General features: G+C 26.5%; 1 protein-coding gene across 1 annotated transcript; it reads right to left on the minus strand.

Moving 5' to 3' along the window:
- Positions 1 to 984: 984 nt before the first annotated feature.
- Unc-76 (fasciculation and elongation protein Unc-76) lies at positions 985 to 15,192 on the minus strand. Its single transcript, XM_089219883.1, has 8 exons — positions 14,533 to 15,192; positions 3,828 to 3,939; positions 3,600 to 3,746; positions 3,230 to 3,302; positions 2,905 to 3,155; positions 2,751 to 2,826; positions 2,612 to 2,677; positions 985 to 2,022 (listed from the first exon to the last, which is right to left on the minus strand). Exons 1-8 carry the CDS (start codon positions 15,006 to 15,008, stop codon positions 2,006 to 2,008), a joined length of 1,218 nt encoding a protein of 405 aa, XP_089076009.1. The 5' UTR covers positions 15,009 to 15,192; the 3' UTR covers positions 985 to 2,005.
- Positions 15,193 to 23,671: the final 8,479 nt, after the last annotated feature.

Here is a 23,671-nt window from a genome sequence, read left to right on the forward strand (position 1 = left end):
GTTAATCACTACAACTAAAGTAGCGTGCTTCTTTGCGCTAATTGTAGCGACACTACTTCCAACCATTGTATATAGTTAGTATAGTTATATTAAATATTGAGGTCTTGAGGACCCAAGGTATATTATATTTAGACTATATACAGTTTTTTATCTATTTTATCTCAATATGGGCATGATTATTTAAGGGTAAATTTAAAAAAAAAACTGTTGAAATTATCCTATATATATGCGTGTATTAACTCGCATAGTTAAATCATGGTAAGTAACCATTTTAATGCCTTTGTAAAGCTACCGATTTATAATATGAAGAAAACAATTTTGAAATTAGTTGATTTTTGAATGAATAAATTATTGTTCTGTGCTGAAAGCAATTTATATTTTCAAAAATACAGCATAATATTGTAAAATTGTTTGCGCTTTTCATACCTTTATAAGTAATCCAATCCAATAGGTAATAAAAAATGCACTAATCATTGAAATTGTATGTAATATTTTTATTTTTATTTATAATATACTGTTCAATAAATCCACCTTTAACAGCACAAGTAAATTATATATAATAAAGACTATGATTTTTGTTACAAAATTAATGTGTCTCTGAAAATAATTCACACATTTTTAAATTAAAACACTAATTTTGTTATAAAGATCATGAGTCTATAAAATTGGCTTGCGCTTAACAGTTCAGAGGTGGATATAATATTGAACAAACAAATAAAATATTTTACATACAATTTCAACAAGTAGTGTGGTCTTTATAATCTATATTCTATCGGATTAGCATTAGTTACAACAGTATGAAAACCATACAATTTTATATTATTATGCAGTATTTTTGTCAATATAACTTATTCATTTCTTTCATTCATTTAGAATTTAATCTTTAAAAAAAATTGTTATTTTTCTCTATATAATAAATGAATAACATTATTAAACAGCTATACTTAATACACTGTATAATAATCAATAATTAATAACTAATAATTTTCATTGACAATTATTTATTTATTTTGCATTTATTAATATAATGACTAGAGGGCGTTATATCATATATCAGCATATTATACAACATTTTATATCTGATATTCGATGAAAGTATTAATATATAATATACATTTAAACAATATAATATAAATAATTAATAAAGCTTAAAAAAGAAAGAAACATTTTAAATTGTACATAAGCATAAATAAAAAGATTATCACAAAAACAATACAATAAATAAACTAAAATCAAGCTAAAGTTATACTTTAGGTATCTTAATATTAACTTAGTCTAATTTAAATTGAGAAATATAGAATGACATTATAATGTACGACATAAAAAAAACATAATGGATAAAATAACTCTTTCACATCATGATTTGCACTCATTTTGGTCCCAACGCGACACAATAAACATTTCCCATAATTTATACTGCATAATCATATTATATTATCAAATTGTTTATTCGTTTGGTATCTTTAAATGCGAGCCTGAACTAACTAGATATTTATCAATTATTGAAATCAACTTCATGAAATATTATTATATTTTAAATTTATCAATTATTATTCATTTGTGCTATTATTATATAAGTATTATTAATTTAATCATTATTTTGAAGCACCAATTGGGTATGTAAGGTTTTGGTTTAATTTAATTTATGTCGATATTCAATTATTACAAGTGAGTATTCATGAATTCCTATATTATTCATTAGTTTTATAATAGCTAAATGGCACAAAACAAAACAAACTTTAATTTATTTATACATAAGACCTTTTTTTTTACTAGATAGAAAAAAGATATTTTGTAGTTATTATTACAGAAATTCTATTTCAAATTCCAAGAATTTTTTAATATAGTACTAATAATTTCTAATTAATATACCTCGAGTAGAACTTATAATAAATTATTAACCTAAAAATCTAAAAATTATGCCAAGTAAGTCAATATTAAATAAGTTATATCACGTAGAGTTCAGAGTGCAGTTAATCATTTCACTTTACTGATCCGTCTTCAATTATGTAGGACACAATACTGAAATAAAAATATATATATAAATGTATATTAATAACATTTTTATTATTTTTTGAAAACTAAGAAGAGTAAAACTTATTAAAGAATGTTGCACTGATTACCCAGACATTTAGAACAATAATTATTAAAAATACTATAGTTAAGTGTTAAAAATGTTTTCAGTACCTAATAGATTAAGAAATAGAGCTTCAAGTTGCTTAGTTTAATATACATTTTAATTGATATATGTGTATTGCGAAAAAAGTAGATACAAGTAATAAGAAATAATTCTAACTGTTAGAAACTAAACTTCAGAATAATTAGAATATATGTATTGTAATTAGAAGAAAAATAACTATTTAGACTCTAAATCTTTAAACTCAATAATTGGCATGTGCATATTAGTTAATTTTCATATAAAAAAAAAAAGTAAAGTTCATAAAATCAACAAGAATTTAATGAAAGAAATATTGTCTTATAATAATCAAAATGTCTTGTTCTAAATATGAGAGGAAAAGTAATATTATAAAATGTATTTTCATTTTTTAATGTATCTGTTTAATTAACATTACAATAAATATACTAAATATCTTAAGCACAAAATATTTACCTTTAAGAATGTAGTCTGTTAGTAATGTTGGTACTGTGGGACTGTCTTCGTTAATTGCTTTTAATACTAAAAATGTTATTATAATATATATATTATAAATTAAACCAATTAAAAATATAGATAAATTTATTTTTCATACTTTTAATGAGAACTTGTAGAGCCTGATTACTTAAAGGTCCACTATCCAAATGGTATGGTATGACTGTGGTTAAATACTATAAAATATCAGATTGTCAATAACAGAACAATTATAAAAAAAAAATTAATGTAAAACCGTGCAATACAAAACATACTTTAGGCTCATTTGTTACATTTTTATTTGTATTTCCTGCTCTCGAGTTACGTTTTTTCTCAACATGATATTGTCTCCTTCGATTTTGAACAGCCAATAGCAATGATATAAATGAGTTTTTTAATTCTTTTTCAAACTCCAATTCATCTCTTAAAGCCAGTTCTGTAATTAATGTTTCAGAATAGTCTCTGATCAGCAACTCTAACTCCATGTATACTTCATTGAGTTGAGAGACATTTAATGTTTTTAATTCTATACAAAAATCAACAGTATTAATAAAAAATATTTTAAAAATAGGCTACATTTATCAATAAATATCAACTAACTTTCTTCTAATAACGGTGAATGAACTTCCTTAGGATGTTCTGAGTCCGGAGTACACTCATTTGAAGTACCTTCCTAAGATTTAAACATGTTTTTATACTATATAACAGTGGTGTATATAGGAATTAATATTTTATTTTTATTTTTTTGAGGGGGGGGGGGGTTATAAAAAAAATGTATTTAATTATTATTATAAATTAACTTTGTTGGGTACTTGGATAATAAATTTGTATGAGCGCTGTACCAACAAACAATTTTTTTTTTTTTTTTTTTGGGGGGGGGGGGGTTAACCCCCCACCACCACCCTATATACGCCACTGGTATATATATAATGGTTACAATTAATATTAAATTACAAAATATACATCATACTTCCATAATATCATCAATTTCTCTAATCACTTCATCTGCAGTTGGAGGTTCAATGTCTGCACTGGGACCTGACAATATCAAAGTATGCAAATCTAAGTCGTTTGAAACGGCTTCATCTTCGCTGCTAAGGTCATCTGATGATTCGTCCTATTCAGAATATTGTTTGCATTGAGTTTGATATCAATTACTAACAAGTCAATATTGCCACTATTTATTATATTGTTTTACCTGGATGTTGTTATTCAAATTGAGTACTGGCAATTGAACTTTGCGTGCATATGACTTGGACCAATCAATAGGAAGAATATTGCCAAAGTTACCAGTGATTGTCCACCACATTCTAAAATGATAAAATGTTTATTGGTACATTAATTGACAAACATTATTAAATATTAATGATATATATATATATTTAATAGATTATCATATTTTAAAAGATAACCCATTTTTTGAAACTATTAACTATATAATAAACAATTGTTATAAACCTATTATATAAACATATATATTACAAATTATATTAATATATTATACAATATGAATAATGTGTAGATAAATAATTTGGCCTTAGTCTATTAACTCGGATGAATATTATCAATTACTACTAATTTAAAAGGGACGACTCAACAAACCATACATTGAAATTTTAGAGGGTAACTCAAACAATTGACCTTTACTATAAAAGTGATGTGATGGCAGTAAGGCACTCTTTACATATGCATACAATTTCTATGAGTAATGTTGAGCCTTAAAGCTAAATTATAAATTGTACCTAATGTATAATGTAAATTAAAAGGTACTTTTAAGTATAAATATTAATATACTATACACAAATAGACACATAAATGATTTAACTATTTTATTTCAAATAATATACCAATATAATATTTTACATTCAACAAAATATTATTTTATTTTAAACTATTAAATAATTATAACTGAGATTATAATATCGGTACTAAACTGACAAAGAAAAAGTTTATAAATGATAATGCACTTAGAATATTATCTAAAGCTTGAAATAATATATATTATGTACAAAAATTGAGATTTTCTTTGCATACTTTAAAAATAATAATCCATAGATAGATAATACCGAACATTGAAAATGGTGTTATTTGTTAATTTTTACTTAATTCACATTTTACTATCTTTGTTCAAACAACATATTAAGTATAAGCAGTATATCATCATACATTCATACCAATATCCTTTGCTAAATATCTAGTTTGAATTTTAAGTAGAAAATAATTAAAGTATATACCCGTTTGATGTCTATTTTTTTTCTATTATAGAATTATATAAATTATTATCTATAGTCTATGCAAATTTAAATTATTTGATAAACAAATGAGTAGCCAAGAAGGTGAAAATGTGATACATAAATTTAAAATCATAGACTTACTTTGTTTGAGAATTAGGTTAATTGCTCGAGACTTTGGGAGTGTTATACTAGTAATTTTGTCATTATTATTTAGAATTTTAATTGATGTTTTTTTGTACCTTAATTATTACAAGACACCGTATTTAATACTTCTATAATTTTTAGTTAATAGTTTAATACCTGATATAAAAACTACTACTAAACCGATTACATGGAATTTCAGTTTCCAATTACAGCGGCGTGTGATTGATTACTGATTTAAATAATAAATTTAAAAGTTTTGAAATTTGAAGCCCTTTTTTTAAAAGTATCAAAAGTTCGGTGGTCGTCACGTAGAATGGTTATTAGTTTATTACATAATATACTTCACCTAAGTATTAAAGGTAAAAAACAAAAAAAAAATATAAAGGTATTTTTTGATTTACCTACCAACTATTAATGAATAATTAATAAAATAACGTGATTATAATTTTTTCGAGAAATTTATCATGGTAAAAATCTCAAAATTAACTGTAAGAAAAAGTGTTTTTTCATGTTATATCAGATATTCAGATACGGCAACAATTAACATTGAACACTACCTATATAGGCAATTGTAGGCAGTAGGCACATAAATATATGGTACCTATAAATTAATGATTATTTTAATGAACATTGGCGCAAATAGGTGGGGGCTTGGGGGGGACTTAGTCCCCCCAGTTCAAAAGTCAGTAATTAGTACTGAGCATATATAATTTTTAGAAAATATTATAGGAGGGGCTTTAGTCCCCCCAAAATAATTTGTCTATTTGCGCCTATGTTAATGAAATAAAATATTATAAGCTCGAATACAATACATATAAATTATTATAGAGGTGTAAAAATATATATCTACCTAATAATACACAAATATGAGTACTTTCTTAAGAACAATGATTGTACTTAAACTCTTACGTTCTGCGCTTGTGTATAGATATATTTTTGAGTAGTTTAAAAACACGTTAATAGCATCACATCAAGATGCGTACCTATAGGGCATAGGCTATATATAAAGTAGGTATGTACATAAATTATGTCCATATAATCTGAGATTTCGAGACATCTGCCTAACACTCCTACACGCATTACAATTGCATTTATTATGTCGCAGGATTGGTAAAATTACTATTAAGCGCACCCTATATACAGACATACGAAGTACCTACATACTATATGCGTAGTCCGGCAGTCATTAACAATATGCTACACATCCATTTGCTGTCTCCGTTTTACAAGTGCATAACATACCAAATTTACACTCAGCAGATTAAGTTTAGCTCCGTTAGTTTAAAAATTAGAGTAAATTGACCTATTATGAAAGTTTATGTTAAGAACATTATCTGTGTTTGTATATGAGATTTTTATGATAATTCAATTTTGAAGCAAGTTTTGCGTATGTAAAAAGTGTAAATTAAAAATCCTCATAACTAATTTAAAAACTAAGTTATTGTTAAAAACCACAATTCAAATAAAGATAAAGTCCTTAACATTAAATTTCATAATAGGTCAATTTACGCTAGTTTTTAAAATGGCTGAATTAAACGTGATCTGCTAAACGTCAATTTTCTATGTTACGCACTTGTAAGACTGAGACAACAAATGTGCGTATAGGGTCCTCTAAGTGGTAGCGCAGTAGTGCATGTTTCATTTTCGAAATAATCTCAGGTAATCTGCTAGATATATCTTATAGGTATTTACCTAATTGGCTAATTAAGCGAGTTTATATTTTGTTATTATGTTATATTTAAATATTTTATTTACTAAAACTAAATGTCTAATTTGACTGTATAAGATTAAGAATCTATACACCAATTAGGCCATACAATTGTATTTATTCGTAGTTGTAACTTGTAAAAAAATGTGAGCATAAATGTATAATATTAAATATAGAATGCAGATAATATTCTACAGGCACGTATGTATACCTGTGTTGGTATTACATATTATAAATATGTATTTTGTATAATCCAAATTACTTCCACTTAAAATATATAATGCGTACTCACTATATAAAGAACGCATGAATAATTGTATGTTAAAGTACATTACAATATGTAATATCAAATTAAGACAAACTTATACATCGTGGGATAGTTCAAAAGAGTTACAGAATCATCATTATACGTTATACGTTCTCGATCATTTTTCTTTGGAACAGCACCCAGGCCCCTTCATCATTATTAATACATGAAATGTGATCACGATTCAACATTGATTTAATTTCATTCAATAGTATGATAAACAGAGATAGAATATAACACTTAACTCATAGCCATAGGTATTATAAATATATAATACATATTATTATTTTTATGTAAGGACTTTTCAGTTTACCTTTTGCTTATTTATCCCGACGATTATTTGAATGGCACGAATTAATTGTATAAGGTCCTTTATTGACAATATCGTGTCGTTTATTCTTTTATGGTAACCGACTGTGAGTCATCTCCAATACACTTTAACCAATAGGTTTAACAATTCCCATGTATGTAAATTACAATCATCGAAAAGATATAATAATATCGGGGTTGGTAAATTGAGTCCCAAATGACCCTAACTCGGTAAATTGAGTCCCGGGGAAAAATAGGTAGTAGGTAAGTTGAGTCCCAGAAAAAATAAGGTAGTCGGTAATTTGAGTCCCAGGGAAAAACGATATATATGCATTTAAAATTTAAAAATATACACTATAACATTTTTATTTGTGATTTGTGGACATTCATTGACTTGCATGTATTGCATTTTTATTAATTATATAATTATTTTTTATGTAATAAAAATGCATGTTGCTATTTTCATAATCATATACAATGCAGTCAATGAATTGTCCACAAATCACAAATAAAAATTTTATAGTGCACATTTTTAAATTTTAAATGCATATAAATCGTTTTTCCCTGGGACTCAAATTACCTACTGCCTTATTTTTTCGGTGACTCAACTTACCTACTACCTATTTTTCCCCGGGACTCAATTTACCGCTTTCAAGTTTCAAAATGTACCAAACTTATCTCGGACTCAATTTACCTAGCACCAATAATATAGACATTAGCATTTGTGTATAATGTATTTTCATTTTGTTTTATATATGTATAATCAATAGTCAATATTGTTATAATTTTAAGATAAAATGTCATTGCAGTTTACATGTCAAATATCAAGTGTCAATTGCCTTATCTTAATATTACTCAAAAATACATTAAATGGTACATTCTACATAATTTATTAATTGAAAAAAATTTAGTAAATAAACACAAACATTAGATTTAAAAGTTACCGTGAAAAATCTTGATGCAATTATATCGACTGCATAGTGTATAGGTTCAAATGGAGTCTTGGTTACTCGGCTTACTTTTAGTTACTATAGACATGTGCATCATTATGGTGGCGGTTTTAAAACTGGTTTTTAGTTTTTATGGACTAGGTATCTGAGATAAATCCACATGTTCATAGGTACATAGCAGAAAGACGTAAATACAACTGGTTATAATTTCATGTTATGATAGTATGAATCATCTCAAATTATTTGTGTACAAAAGATGACCAAACTATTAATTGTAATATCATCAAAACATATAGTTTGGTATTTTTCACGTGTATTTTGTTAACATAATAATATTAAATATTAAATAAGTAATTGGCAATTTAGTCGTATTTGTAATTCATGCAAACACTAAAAATTAAAAACTCATTAGTTCATTAATCATAAATACAAATAAACCATTAGGTAAATATTGAAAGTGAATAGTTTGAAAATGGTATGAGTGTTTACTAATTTTAACCATGTTTATTTATACTGCAGTTGTTGATTGACTAATTACTAATTTATGTACTATAGGTACTATAATGTATTAATCAATAAGTAAATAAATATAATACTGAACCTGTACTAAACTAATATGATAATCATAAGCTATCAATAAATTCAGACAATGGTTAAAGTGCACTTTGGTACAAGAAGTTTGAGCACATTAAAACGATGTCAAAGCACTATATTGTTATGTGTTCTATTTCTCTGCAGATACATGAGCAACACGACAATTTTTCATTAAGCAGAATCAACCTAAATATATAAGCTAGAAAACACAGATAATGATTTTTATTCAAAGTTTTATAACAGAGTATCATTCTTATATTCAATTTAACAATACTAGGTTGGTTCTACTGAACGCAAATTTGCTATAGGCGCATTGGTCAAGGAGATAAAACAAATAGTGAACTGAAATCCTCTTGCTGATTTTATCAAATTTGGTTCAAAATAAACAATATATTACACCTATTAATATTTATTATAAATATTAAATTAGGTAGGGATATGTAATATTACATTGTTTACTTAAAGACTACAGTTTGGTTTCTTGGAAATTTAATGATTGGTACGTTAAAAATATTAGTTAGATAGACGTTTTAATGAAAAATATAATTTCAACATAAATTCAAGCAATTAATACATTACTAATTCAAGTAAAAAAAGCTGGTAAGTGTAGATGTTCTGCTGTACAGTATAGTTTACAAGTTGGATACTGCAATGAATGGTATTAAATTTGAATTCAATTATAAAATATCATTGTATGCGAAAACGATTCTGAGCTGAGATGGTTTGTAAGTCTAGGATATTTTATATTTTTAAACTATATTAATTAAATTGCTATTATTAAAAAAAATGTAGGTACCTATAAAATAAATTCAAAATTAATCAAATCAGATTCATTATGCATTCGACTCCTTCAGTAGTCATTCATAGTAGGTATGTAGGAACAGTTTAAAGTTAATATTTTTAAATTAAAATAATGTAGCTAAAATTGATATTATTGGTTATTTAATAGATAATTTCATCCAAATTTGAACTTAAAATAACTAAAAAAAAACTGTGTTTGTGAAATGTTTAGATTTTTTGTAGCAGAATTAACTACTTACGTGGAACTTCGTTTTAAATTTTCAATCCTTAGCTACACAATTTAAACGTTTTATACATTTTTAACAACTAAAGAATTTGTAAATTTTCAATTAAATAAATTTTAACAACATTTTAACTTTAAACGGTTATAAAAAAAAATTGCATAATATGTAATTTTTATATTTTCCAATTGCTACTATATCAACTTATGGGGAACCTTGTATTAACTTTTCAAATTTTTTGATCAAATGTATAAAATATTATCGACATTTATAGAATAAAAAACTAAAAAAAACGGAAAATTTCTAATATTTTGAACATTTTATTAAGTATAGGAATTGATAAAAAAACATTTGGTGTAAATTTCAAGTTTTTACAATTTTTTTTTCTACTTCGTTTTTGAATAACAATAAAATAAGAATATTGGTATAAGAGAAATTGAGTGAATAGGTATCCGATAGGTACCTACTGTAATTCAAAGGCTCATAAAAATTTATTCATACTTTTCAGTAGACAATTTTTATTTGATAAAACTAGAAAAACTCATGAAGAATCTTGTACTTACTGGATTTTCAAATCAAAGATTTAAAAATATAAATTTTTATGAATTTCAAACTCAAAATAAATTCCAAACGTCGTAATTTTTACGAATTTTGTCAAAATTCGAACTTTAAATGCCTATTAAAAAATTGTTTAACTATGTGTTTTTAATATTTTTTAACTGCCGTTATAAAAATATAGGTATTAAGAGCCTTGTTTAAATTTTGAAGCTTTTTACCAAAAAAATAAAATTTTACTGACATTTATATAAAAAAAATAACTAAAAAAATAGAAAATTTCAAATATTTTAAATAACTTAAAAAGGTTTGAAATACTTTGAAAATTTTATTAAGTATAGAAAATGATACTATAAACATTCAGTGAAAATTGCACGTGTTATGATAATTTGTTTTAGCGTTACATCAATATCAAAATTCGATATTCTAAAAAATTAGTAGAACCTAGAAAAATATTTATTATTAGGTAGAGTAGTAAATTTAGTTTAAAAAAACACACACACACAACATGTAAAATCAATACATTTATCGCCCCGCTCAGAATCTAAAAAAAAAAATGTAATATTATGTATAGAGTATAAGTACTTAGTATATTATTTTCATATAGTATACATTTATACAAAATATGAGAGAACGTCCAACAACTTTCACCTGAAAAAAGTAACTTACTAGTTTGTTACTAATAGTAGGCACTATATTAGGTAGGTAGCAACCTACAGAGTTTATCATGACGTACCAACTACGTGCACCATTAAGACCACTGAGACCATACGTTTCAAACCAACACAATATATTGGTTATTACTTATTAGTAGATACTGTTATACTGATTATAGACACCAATAGTAAACATTGTAACTTTGAAGGTTATAGGTATATTACCTACACTATTTATAAATTATAATCAGTGATAGTAATATAGGAAGCCAAGTAGGTACAAAATATTTCCAATGGATTTATAACATAAAGTTAACACCAATATAATATATTATCTAGTATCCTTACGGCTAATAATACCAACTTAATACTCAGTTATGCATAAAATATTATAATCTTTTATAATTTTTAATAAATAATAACACATAAGTAAGTAGGTTAGTTTATTAAAGTTAAATTATATCGAATAAATAGATTGATTCAATGTTTATTCATTCATTTTAACAATTATATTTATGTTATTTAATTAGGTATTAAGTATTTAAATGTAAGTAATAAGTTATAACTATTATAATAGGAAATAGGAATAATGATAAATGAAAATCATTTGATATACTTTGGTATCAAAATAAATCTAATGGCGAATATAATCATCATATTAGAAGTATATGTCAAAAAATAAGTTTTAAAGTAAACCAGTAAATGATGAATCATGAATATTTTAAATAAAATATTTCAACTTTCACCACCTAAACAATAACATAAATCTTGGAACTTTGGCAGCGCTTTTTATAGTAAAAACTTTGAGATTGCATTGACAAAAAAAGTAAAGTTAAAAATAGACAACTACCTACATGTGATATGTGTATGTATTATATTTCAAAACTAAAATTTTCGCATTTAAGGCATAACCTTGAACTTTGGATAACAGCCAGAGTATATTTAATTATGCTTATGAATCTATAACAGACGTATTGTAGGTTATTATTTAAATAACATTATAGCAGTTGATGATTTATTTTTAACTTTAGATCCAGAATGTCTGATATTTTGCAATTAAATATCTAAATAATACTTCCGAGCAGCCATATTCAATTAAAAGCTTAAATAATATGTGTATACAAATAATTTATTTTCTTTAATAATAAACTATGTGAAAATTTACTACCTAATTTATGTTCATACTTTACAATAATGTAAATTGTTATGATATAAGTATATAATAATGGCATTGGTTTAAATTATGTTATTGATTAAATATAATACAAATAAATCATTTAATTAGATTAATAATCAAAGGCATTTAACCTAAATTAACAAATCATTATTACAGTTATTTTTTTATTGACCTAATTAATAATTATAATAACAGTAAGATGTAAACAAAATATTTAAAAACAATTTATAAATAAATATTTTATTTATACCTAATATAATTTTACTATTTTAACGTTCGATACTTGATTGTTTATATAAAAAAGTAAAATAGTTATTCTTTCCGTGACGATTTTCACCGGAAATTCTCTAAAAATACATACCTACATCATAATATTATGTTATAATAAAATAAAAATAATTGATAACGTATTAAAAATTATGATATCCAATAAATTAGGTATTGTAAAATGGTAGTAATGTATACTATGAGATTTAATAGGCATCTAAAATTTAAGAATAATGCTTGGAACTGTAGAACAACATACTGAGAATTCTGTTGAAACAATTCCATACCGCATATATAATATGTACCTTAATGGCTTAATATACCATATGCTCATAAATATATATATAATTTAAAATGTCCGATTATTATTAATATCAGCAATTTAGAATTAACTAATTTTAAATATCATCAATATAATAGTATACTTGGCCAAGTAATAAACTAATAAGGTAATAACACTAATAAGTAATAACTAATAAATATAAAATATGTCAAGGGTGAAATGTTTCTATAATATATATAACATATATCTTATGTATTGTGTAATATTATATTATTAAAGTTGTAGACAAAAAAATTGTCAATTAATGATAAAAAAACTGATAATTAATTTAGTGACTTCGTGTGATTTCCTGAGGTACACTTTCAGTATGTTATAGTCAAATGAATTGGTAACAAAATACATCACTTATTATTACGAGTTAGTATAAACAGTGTTATGCTCACGATTTCAAATAAATATTGTTTGTAATTTGTATAGGCTTAATTCATTGGTTCGTTAACATTTACAAGGTAAAACTATAAATTTCGAAACGGACGTTGGTACCTACTATCTACCTACAGTAAAATAATCGCGAGATATTTTTATATTATTATTTATTACCGGCGTAGTCATCAGTTCGTCACAATACACATTTGACAACATTTGTTATCGTAATAATAATGCTTCTCGTCATTATATTATCCATTCGTTGTCTTAATAAACGTACATAATATATGGTTTGCAGTGGTGATTCACTTATTCGCGTGCCGAGGCGTAACGATCTCATTGTAGTCGTATAATAACCCGTCCACCCGTAAATAATACATATTGTGTTAGGTCGAGTAGGCGAATCGAGTTTTCACAGCCATTGGAATCTAAGCGAATACATCACGATGAAATTAAATATAGTTGAATATTTGTTTTAATTCGGAAACTAAAGAGTATTGAAATATAATATAGTTTGTGGGTGCGAATTATATACAATTATCATAGGTATTTATTATTGATATGTATTGTGTAATAGATAGAAAGGCATGAGTCTGGGAATATTTGGTTTTGCTTATATGGACCGTGTGGCGCATGCCGCATGCGCAACTGCGGTCTGGGATTATCGGTTGAGAAAAAAAGGTATTCGGTTAAATGACGACGATGACGACGTTCGATCTATATATGTAATGTTTGACCTACAAAATTATAACAACAACTACCTACCCCACACAGGGTGATGAGCTACTGATTTTTACCTATACATCGCATTCACAGAAAATAGCCTAACTTAATCGTACATGCCCCCATAATCTGTATAAATACAGGTAACTGCATAATACGTCAAGGTACATTTTCCTCACCGCAAAATCGTTAATCGAACAATATTAGACTATATTTATGTTGTATACTAGGTAATGTATACATAAAGTGCTGTTATTATAGACCATTGCAGAAGTTCAACACTAATTCAATTCGAGCATTTTAAAATAAATTAACCTATAGGCAATAGGCAAGCAGGTATATTATTTGATTCTCACCCTTTAGTCTCTGCATGTATAAAATATAGTTATGTACTTATATATATTAAAATCCACCCTGCTGGACTCGCCCTCCAGTAAACAACATCAATTATAATAATACAACGGAATAAAATCAACCGATCATCATCGGCCATCGCATTAATTAGTATTAATTATTATAAATTGTAATTGCATCTGAGTACAACTCACTGGCATTCGTTCATTATTTCTTCCTGAGTCCTGATCTGAACTGGCGCTAATTTCTCTACAGACTCCTCGTAATCGCAGAAGCATCTGGTGATTTTGTCGTCGAAAGTGTGCACCAGGTCTTCCAGAGACCCGCTAAATGTCTCGCCAAAATTGTCCGTGTCCGATGTAGTTACCTCCACGCCGACATTGTTGTTGTTCGCTCCGCATTGCGTGCACGACGACTTGTTCGCCGGTTCAAGACCCCTGCTGTTGTCGCACAGCATGTTGTCCAGTTGTTCCTCATCTGCGTCGAGTACGCCACCACCTGAAGTCGGCTGACTATTTCCCTGTTGGTGATGGTGATTGTGGAGGTTGTGTTTGGCCGACTGCAGCGGCGGGTCATCGTCCATCATTTTTGTCCACTCGTCAGACTCCTCGAACTGCGCCAGCGGTGCTTCGAACTTGAGTTCGGCCATTTTGTTCATCATATCCAGCATAGCTCTCGGGAATTACGCGTTTTGACTGGCCGACGGCGATGGATATTAAAAAATATTATATGAGGAATGTAAAGATAGGCCTACCGGGACGATACGAACGTACGTAACTAGATGTCACAACACTAATGGGACACGCACGAACACATACAAGACGCACGGTCCGAACGGCACTGAGCGCTGGGCAAGTAGCAACCACCGTGAAGGCGTGAAACGGTCGCCCGCCACCGTAGGGATTGTGACCGCTTGGCGCCGAGAATGCACGGAGCTATGACAGTGTCGCATACGTACGGTAATTATTGTACGCGTCGCATTCGTTTTCGTTGTACGGCTACGTTTAATCACTGTAAATTATTATTATACTAATATTTTGTTAATTTGTGAAACACTTATCCGAGTTTAATAATTGCTAGGTTATTATTACTCATACACCATAATCGAGTTTTTTTTTGTCCTGACATAATATCGATTGAACACAAATGTATTATTATGATGTCGTCACCCTGCTACAAATTCTGGCGACTGAATTCGCGAAGACCCGCAAATAACAAAGACTCTTGAGTCTTGACAATCAATAAAATGGTTCATTAAGTATTTAAACTAGAAGTATAAACTGCTCTATAGTGCCGTTGATATACGGTTATTTGATGAAATTTTATTGGAGTAGAACACCTCCCACCCAATCAATGCAATTGTCAACTTAAACATTTTTATATAGTACATCTCTTATGTGTACCTCCCTAATACCTATATATAGGTACAAATTAATACATATTTTTACTATAAAATACATTTACAACTTCCATGTTGGCCATACTGAAGGTGTTATTTGGTTGAATAATTTTCTAAAGGCTTGCTATGTGCTGCAATTGTGTGTACGAGAAAGGAGCTCGCGCATAAAAGGGCGGAATGTACCGTCCCCTCACTACTCCCTTTGACGCTTACTATTGATCCGTGAACACTGTGACCACTTGCTGCTGCGTATGTTTTCACTGAGTATTTTTAAAATACAAAATAAAATATAAAATGACCCTTGAAAATGTATTATTAATAAATAAATAATGATAATATTATGGTTATCTATATTGATTAGTATTTTTCATATTATACACTAATACAGTAATTAATAATATTACGTTTTTATAATCAAATTCTCGGTGTATGTGACCTGCATAAATGTATAAAAGTGTATAAAAAATTTAATATAATAGAGGTAGGCAATTTAAAATTGAACAGTTTTCTTTTTTACCAATAATAATTGATTATATTTTAAAAAAAATAGATCACATTACTGATAACATATAATATGAGTTGTGATTTATATTTGTATATAATTTTAGAAGCAAAATGATGTAGGTACTCTTAAGTAATAACTATATTTTTTCAATAAACTCGTTTACTATGACGAAGAATCTTATGTGTGGAAATTATTATAATAGTCAAATTAGATAAGCCAATTATTGAAAATAAGATTCCTATAATCCTATCCAAAAGCAATTAAATATAAATGAATACGAATTCATTAAACATATTGAATATAAACACTGACTAGTAACTGTCTAACTCAATCATATTATATTGTGCTTGTGTATTAATTCATAACATTAATACTTATTTTTTAAAAGATTATCATATATCAGTATAATTAAGTATGTAAAAATATTTAGGCACACCTTTCTTAGGAATCGTCAATCTAACACTATTATAACAAATATGACTAAAATATTATAATACAGAACAATTTATTATTTACTATAGTCTATAGGGACTTAGGGTATTTTATAAGGGATACTAAAATTATTTTCTTACACACTGCTCGTATTAAATTTACTGTAATACGATGTATTTTTTTTATTATATTATACGGGGAAAATACTTTATTTGGATGTTTTATTTATTGATATAGTGTTAAACGGCGCACAAAATTCTATTATATGTTTTAAATTAATAGTAATTCTATTATTTCTAAGTAACAAAATTGAAAATGTAATCCAAACACTATAAAATGAATATTATTATATGCATAATACATATTCATTATACTCTGGTTTATTATACAATAAGTTAAGTTTATAATATTTATGTAGACAGTTTAATATATAAATTAAATCAAATTGTGTAAGTAAAAATTTTAATTTTTAAATATGCAACGCAAAATAATAGTCTTATTTCTAAAAAAACAAAGAGAGACATTGTAAAAGAATAACGTATTTTATACTTTTTCAGTAACTATAATATATTATATAGTATATATAAAATTATGAAATACAATGAAAATAACTTAAAATAACAATTTGTATGGCGCAGGGTATCACGAGACTACAAGAGACGAAGTTCCGTGTGTGCTTGGCGCCACAAATATTGCAGTTGTGTGTCTGCACGCAATGAAGGATATTTATCCCTATATTAAATATATTTATAAAGGTATGTTATACCTCTAAATAATAATCTATATTTGCGTAATAAGAATGTATTAGTTTTTAGTCAGATTACAAAGTTTTATCATTATGATAAAATTATGATTATCATCATTCACTCTCAAATAAAATAAATATTAATTGTATATTTACTTATTTATAATATTTATAACACAGTAAAACTTGGTTAATATGAACTTTTTCAACTCAAAATCGTTAATACCTCGGACTTGTTGGCTAGTCTCTCCAACTTCGAGTTAACCAACTATATGAATGTAATAAATATTAAATGTAATTATTTATTTTAGCTATTACTAAATGTATAATTAAACGTAAAAATAAGTGAGGTACCAACTTACATATACATATAAAATAAACATTAATTATGAAATTATTTCATTTCTGTATCTACTTTTCTTTTAGAATTGTCTATGAAATGCAAACAAAATTACAAATCAGCAATTACAATCTAAATTATTTTTAAAATAGGATATACTTCAAAATTATTAAAAAAATAATAGTATTATATTTTAACATAATAACATTACATTTTAATAATTTACCTTTTTTTAACATGGAATATGAAAATGAGTATGGATACATCAGACGCGGATTCAGTAGAGTGGTGGAGGAGCCCCCCCCCGTAAGCTGTGTTTTGTTTAGGAAAAATGCCCAGTAAAAAGAATCAAAACTAATTTTAACACGTTGAGTGCCGCGGTCGACGGGTAGTCGACAATTGTCAATTTGTATAGGCATATTTATGGCAATACGACCCTATAATTTACTCGGTTATCAGAGCAATTCTTCTGAATCAATTTATCAATTGATTACAAAGTTGTATTTAACATAACTGTTTCGTGTAAGTTATTTTTGAACACATATATGCGCGCTTGCCCACATATTATATTTTATTTTGTATGTGAAATATTCGCCCCCCCCCCCCCATAATCTCAGGCTGGATTCACCCCTGGGATACATAAATGCTACAGATTTAATAATAAGTTCTATATAATACAAATTATCATACACTTGCATCACCAAAATGAAGCCCCTGTTTCTATCAACATTCAACATATAATACTAATTTAATATCAAATGTCTCTATTCTACTATTAATTTATCTTACTTATTGCAATAATCATATAATTACAACAATGAACTGAATGAACACAATATTTAAAGCATTTGAAAACATTAATAAATATAGAAACTCTCATGTCTGCATACTTTTAATACTTCTATGTGTAATTTTGTACAGTGTTGTACATGCAGGAAAAGAGAGATTAATTAAAAAAGGGTGAATAGTTTATTTACAGAATCATTTTGTTTCTAATAATAACACAAATACTTTAATAGTCCATAATATTCTTTCTATAAATTATAAATTATACTTAATTTAGAAGTATAGAATAGTTAATCAAAATTAACTAGTAATATTATATTTATGCATATTTCATATATTTTTTTAAATACGATGATTATTGTAAGAAATCTTAAGCTCAAAGTTATTTTATAACTATATTAGTTTTTCGATATTTATAAATGGTTTGTCAATCATTACCAATCAACTACCATGAATCTGTAAATCACATGTATTTTAAATAGAATTGTAACTAATAACTATACAGTTCCATATTATAATAGAAAAAAAACTATAGACTTAGCATACAGAATAATATAGCCAGACTTATGTACCAATTATACTATACCTAGGTTTCTATTTTTTAAGCTACAGTTAAATTTTTTTTTTTGAAAATTTATAACTTCTAACTATGAATAATTGAATACCTAGTTGGAATAAAATAAGAAAAATAATCATTTATAATTTTAAAACTGCAATATTCCAAATGTATATAGCAATGGCTGTTGTCCTGTTGATCCTCTTCTATTTCTATTTTTGGAGCGATCACCACTTACGATTATTATTTTAGACTCCAGTGTTAGTAGATACTTAATTCGTACATGACCGTATAGGCAAACGATTTAAAGTATTTTGTTAATGACATTTAAAATGTAAAGCTATGTAAAAATAAGAATTATCATATTCCTCATATTATATATATGTATATTAGATATATTATATATATGTATATTAGATATATTACATACGAGTATATAAATGAATAAATATAGAATATACATATATTATACACTTTATAGTATATTGTACATACTATATATTATACACTACATAGTATATTGTATAATGTGTATATACTTATATGAAATTGTGAAACTTATGTTTAATAAATTATGACGTACCTTTATAATGTATTTAAATATATAATATGAAAAATTGAAAAATTGAAAAACGCGTTTATTTATTATAGACTATAACCTATATACCTACATCCCTTTTAAATATGTCTCTTAGAAAGGAGTATCATATCGTTTACATTATTTTTAATAATATTTTAAATCATTTTCCATTTCTCGACAGTGATGTATAAATAACACAATAATTGTCTGTTAAATATTTATACCTTCAAGCATTGTACTAAAGTGCGTCTTACGCGTAAGCGTATATACGAGAAATACAGATCCCTACTAAACTTACTCAATTCTTAAATACTTATAATCGATATATGATCTAGTTTCAAGCTCTCAAAGTATACAATGTGTCCCTTGAAGAAATGTAGTATTTACTACTAACTATACAGTTTTTATTTTATTTTTCTAAAGAATAATATCTTGAATGCCTTAAACATTTGGTTTTCTAAGCTCATTGTCCAGTAATTATTATCCATTATTGACAATAATAACAATTACGAAATTTGTGTCACGTTTAGCAGTGGTATCGGGAATAGTGGAAAATATGAAAAAAAGTTAGTATTTTATATATTGTTCTGTAAAATAATAAAATAAAAATGGTAGTAGAATCTTTAAGTAGATACGGCGTTATTTAGAGTTGTACGCAATTCCCTTTCAAAAATTATAATTTTTGCTAACTTTTTTAACTTTTTTTCATTTAATAAAAATAATTTGCGAATATATGATTTGATTGTGTATATAGTTAATAACACAATAAAATAGCTTTAAAATAAAAATAAAGTTATACGATAAAAAGTAGAAACATTTTTGAAGATACATTAGGAAATGTACTGTAGGTCCCATTTTGTTTAAAAAAAGTTTAATTGCCCATAGCTAAGAAATAAAAAAGTTGTGTTTTTTCTAACTTAAAGTATAGGTATTATCATATGACGGCGTCCGGTAATTTCTTCACGGGACACGTTGTATAAATATAAATTTAAAATAAATCATTATCTAATTGATTTCTTCTTCAGTGGCGCAAGTAAAACACTAAAACAGAAGGCTATAACGCCCCAACGAGTACTTATACGGCCTATACGAAATATTATCATCAAAATATGACCCTTTTTAAACTTAAATAATTAATGTCAATGTCAGGGACTTGCGGTACCTACATGGCTATATTCATGTTAATCAAGTAGATTCCACTTCAGTATTACCACTCATCATCAAAATGCTTATAGAAGATTTTTAAATCACCATAAATCCCATAGATTTTACTGCAGCTATATATAGCTGTAGTATACACATGTTAAGATAAATCCGTTGTAGCCCACAGTTCAGTTTGAAACACCTTAATTGTTGGTGAATTATATTCATTCACTATTAATTATTATATACCCTACATATTACTAAACAGGATGTCTCAACATATTATGTTTGTCCTCGAACAAATACCGACGCGTCCGCCACCATATTAGTCTAGGTATATTAGTCTCTCGTTGTTATGTATAAAGGTATTATATATTTATATGTATAATGTATACTTTAAAAAACTTCCACTGTTATTTTAAACATGAATGGAATTGAATAATTCCAGTTTTCAGATATCAACAAAAATTATTCTTATTATTTGTCAACCTATTTCAGATTTTTAATTACAATTTTTTAATTTTGTGTAGATATCAACAAATCAAAAAATACTTATAAATTAATAATGATGAAGTATATTCTTTCGAAATTCAAGTAAAGTAGGTAATATACTAATATATAATTGAAAAATCCGCGCAATTCACTGTTATACCTAGTAATATTTAGAGTGTATACCTCGTCATTGAGTAGATCACTTTTAATAGTTTAATGGATTCGTGCTTAATTTGAATTAAACTATATGAATTAATAATTTAAAAATGATTCAAAGTGAGGACACCTATACATTTCTAAGGGTGTTTTATGATATATTTAAATATCTATGAATAATATGTTTAAAATAAAAAAAAAAATGAAAAACACATCATTGTAAAACCAATACGTTCATCGATCCATCTAGAATCCAAAACTGATATCTTATAATAACAAGTTATTATAGGTATACCTAGGTGTTAACATTAAGTAATAACGAAATTTATTAACGGATACAATAATAATAATAATACCTATATGGTGTGCTTTTAATTTAGTTTTATATTTTGTATCTATTCGCACTGACCGACTGTGCTGGATATTTTGTCTTTTTTTCGCCTCACCTTATTTGTATTTCGCAACATATATGTATATGGCATAGGCTGTAACTGAATATATTATGGTCGGCTACAAAGTCATTGTACAGATATATATTATCAATATAGTTACGCACTTTCGTAATTATTGCTTAGTTTGAAAGTCTCAAATGTACACCAATGTCTATGATTATAACCTTATGTTATTTATCATATCCATTTTTATTTATTTCGTATGGTCATTAAACAAAAATAATAAAATACGAAACTTAATAATTAACTATGAGATTTAAAAAAAATCAGATGACATAGTTGGTGAGATAAATAATCGAATTTAAATATGTATAATTCATTAATAATAAAACAATTATTATACAAAAAACTCCTGTAGTAATATATTATTCATAAATATAGTGAGTAAATATGTAAAAGTATCGTACTAGTATAGGTATACAGTATAATACATAACAACTAAGCTGCAAAAGTTTTGACACAATAGTATACGATTATATTATTATATACTACTTGTCTTATAGGTATTATAATAGTATAAGGTACTATAAGGTATTTAGGTAAACATTAATATAGTACTTGTCATATTATGCTCACTTAATAACTATTAATTATTGAGTATAAACATAAAAAAAAACGCAATATCATTAAATTATGTAAAAAAATCACGCAATATATTATACCTAATGTTAAACACTTTCATTAAATTCGTAGAAACTGTTCATCGACAGACATACGTCACGGATGTCAGCGCATTCTTCCTTCGTTGCTTGTAACGCCTCACTTTATGTTTTTTTGAAATTTCTGTTTATTTATCTCATAATTTTAGCATATATGTATATATAGTCAAATTGACACTACTTCAATATCCAAGAATTAATACTAATATATATATATATTGTTTTCTTTTTTGTTGTCTCAGCTTATAGTTGCATCATTGGTCTAATAAATTGACTAAAAGTATGATATTTACAACACTGTTAACACTATTAATTTAAACATATAATCAACAATCATATACATTATACATTAATATAATAATATATGTAAGTATATTATATATTATATTTTATACCTAACCCCTCTCCCCTAAGAAAAAAATTCGAACGCTATTTGTGCCTATATTTACCTACCCAGTACCCATACGGTTTATTTTTAATTTTAGTTCACAGACAGCTCAGCTCAGTGATTCATGGAGTTACTATAAAAACAGAAAATATCAAACACTTCGTCGATATCGTAGGACATTAATATTGTGTTCAATGTTGATATTGTCAGGAATCATAATTATCAATCGCAGACTGTTTAATGCAGTAGCTACTACTACTAGTACTATATGTAATTGCAGTAAGTACTAAATTAATAATTATAGACATATTTTATAGCCGAAAATGTTATACAATACGTTGATGTTACCGTGAGATGGATGATGGACGTCAGTGTATTAAATAGATACATATAAATATAATGGCACATACATGTTGTATAACACTAATTATTTTTAAAAGAAAATTATGCATTTTTAATTTTGTTTGCCTTTTATATTATAGGTATTTTATTATTATGATAGCATAATCTGTAAATGTAAATGATTATTATAATGATAAAGCTAGTGATGGATTTGATGTAGGTATATATACATTCAACAAATTCATCCCTCCCCTCTTCCAGTTATTCACTCAAAATGATCTATTTCTACACAGATTTATGTTCACACGATAAATTCTAAATAACTGTCGTAGATTCTATAGACGCGAATGGCGTGTGA

Source organism: Diuraphis noxia, unplaced genomic scaffold, assembly GCF_037042655.1.
Source record: "Diuraphis noxia isolate RWA-SAM2 unplaced genomic scaffold, SU_Dnox_SAM2 contig0002, whole genome shotgun sequence".
Lineage (NCBI taxonomy): Eukaryota > Metazoa > Arthropoda > Insecta > Hemiptera > Aphididae > Diuraphis > Diuraphis noxia.

Bases quoted from the DNA above. Each gene is read 5' to 3' on its own strand.
- Unc-76 (XM_089219883.1), bottom strand. From the start codon at position 15,008: ATGCTGGATATGATGAACAAAATGGCCGAACTCAAGTTCGAAGCACCG. The intron at 3,156-3,229 runs GTTAGTTGATAT...ATTTTTGTATAG, and splicing joins TTCACCGTTATTAGAAGAAA to AATTAAAAACATTAAATGTC. The intron at 2,678-2,750 runs GTATGAAAAATA...TAACATTTTTAG, and splicing joins TCTACAAGTTCTCATTAAAA to TATTAAAAGCAATTAACGAA.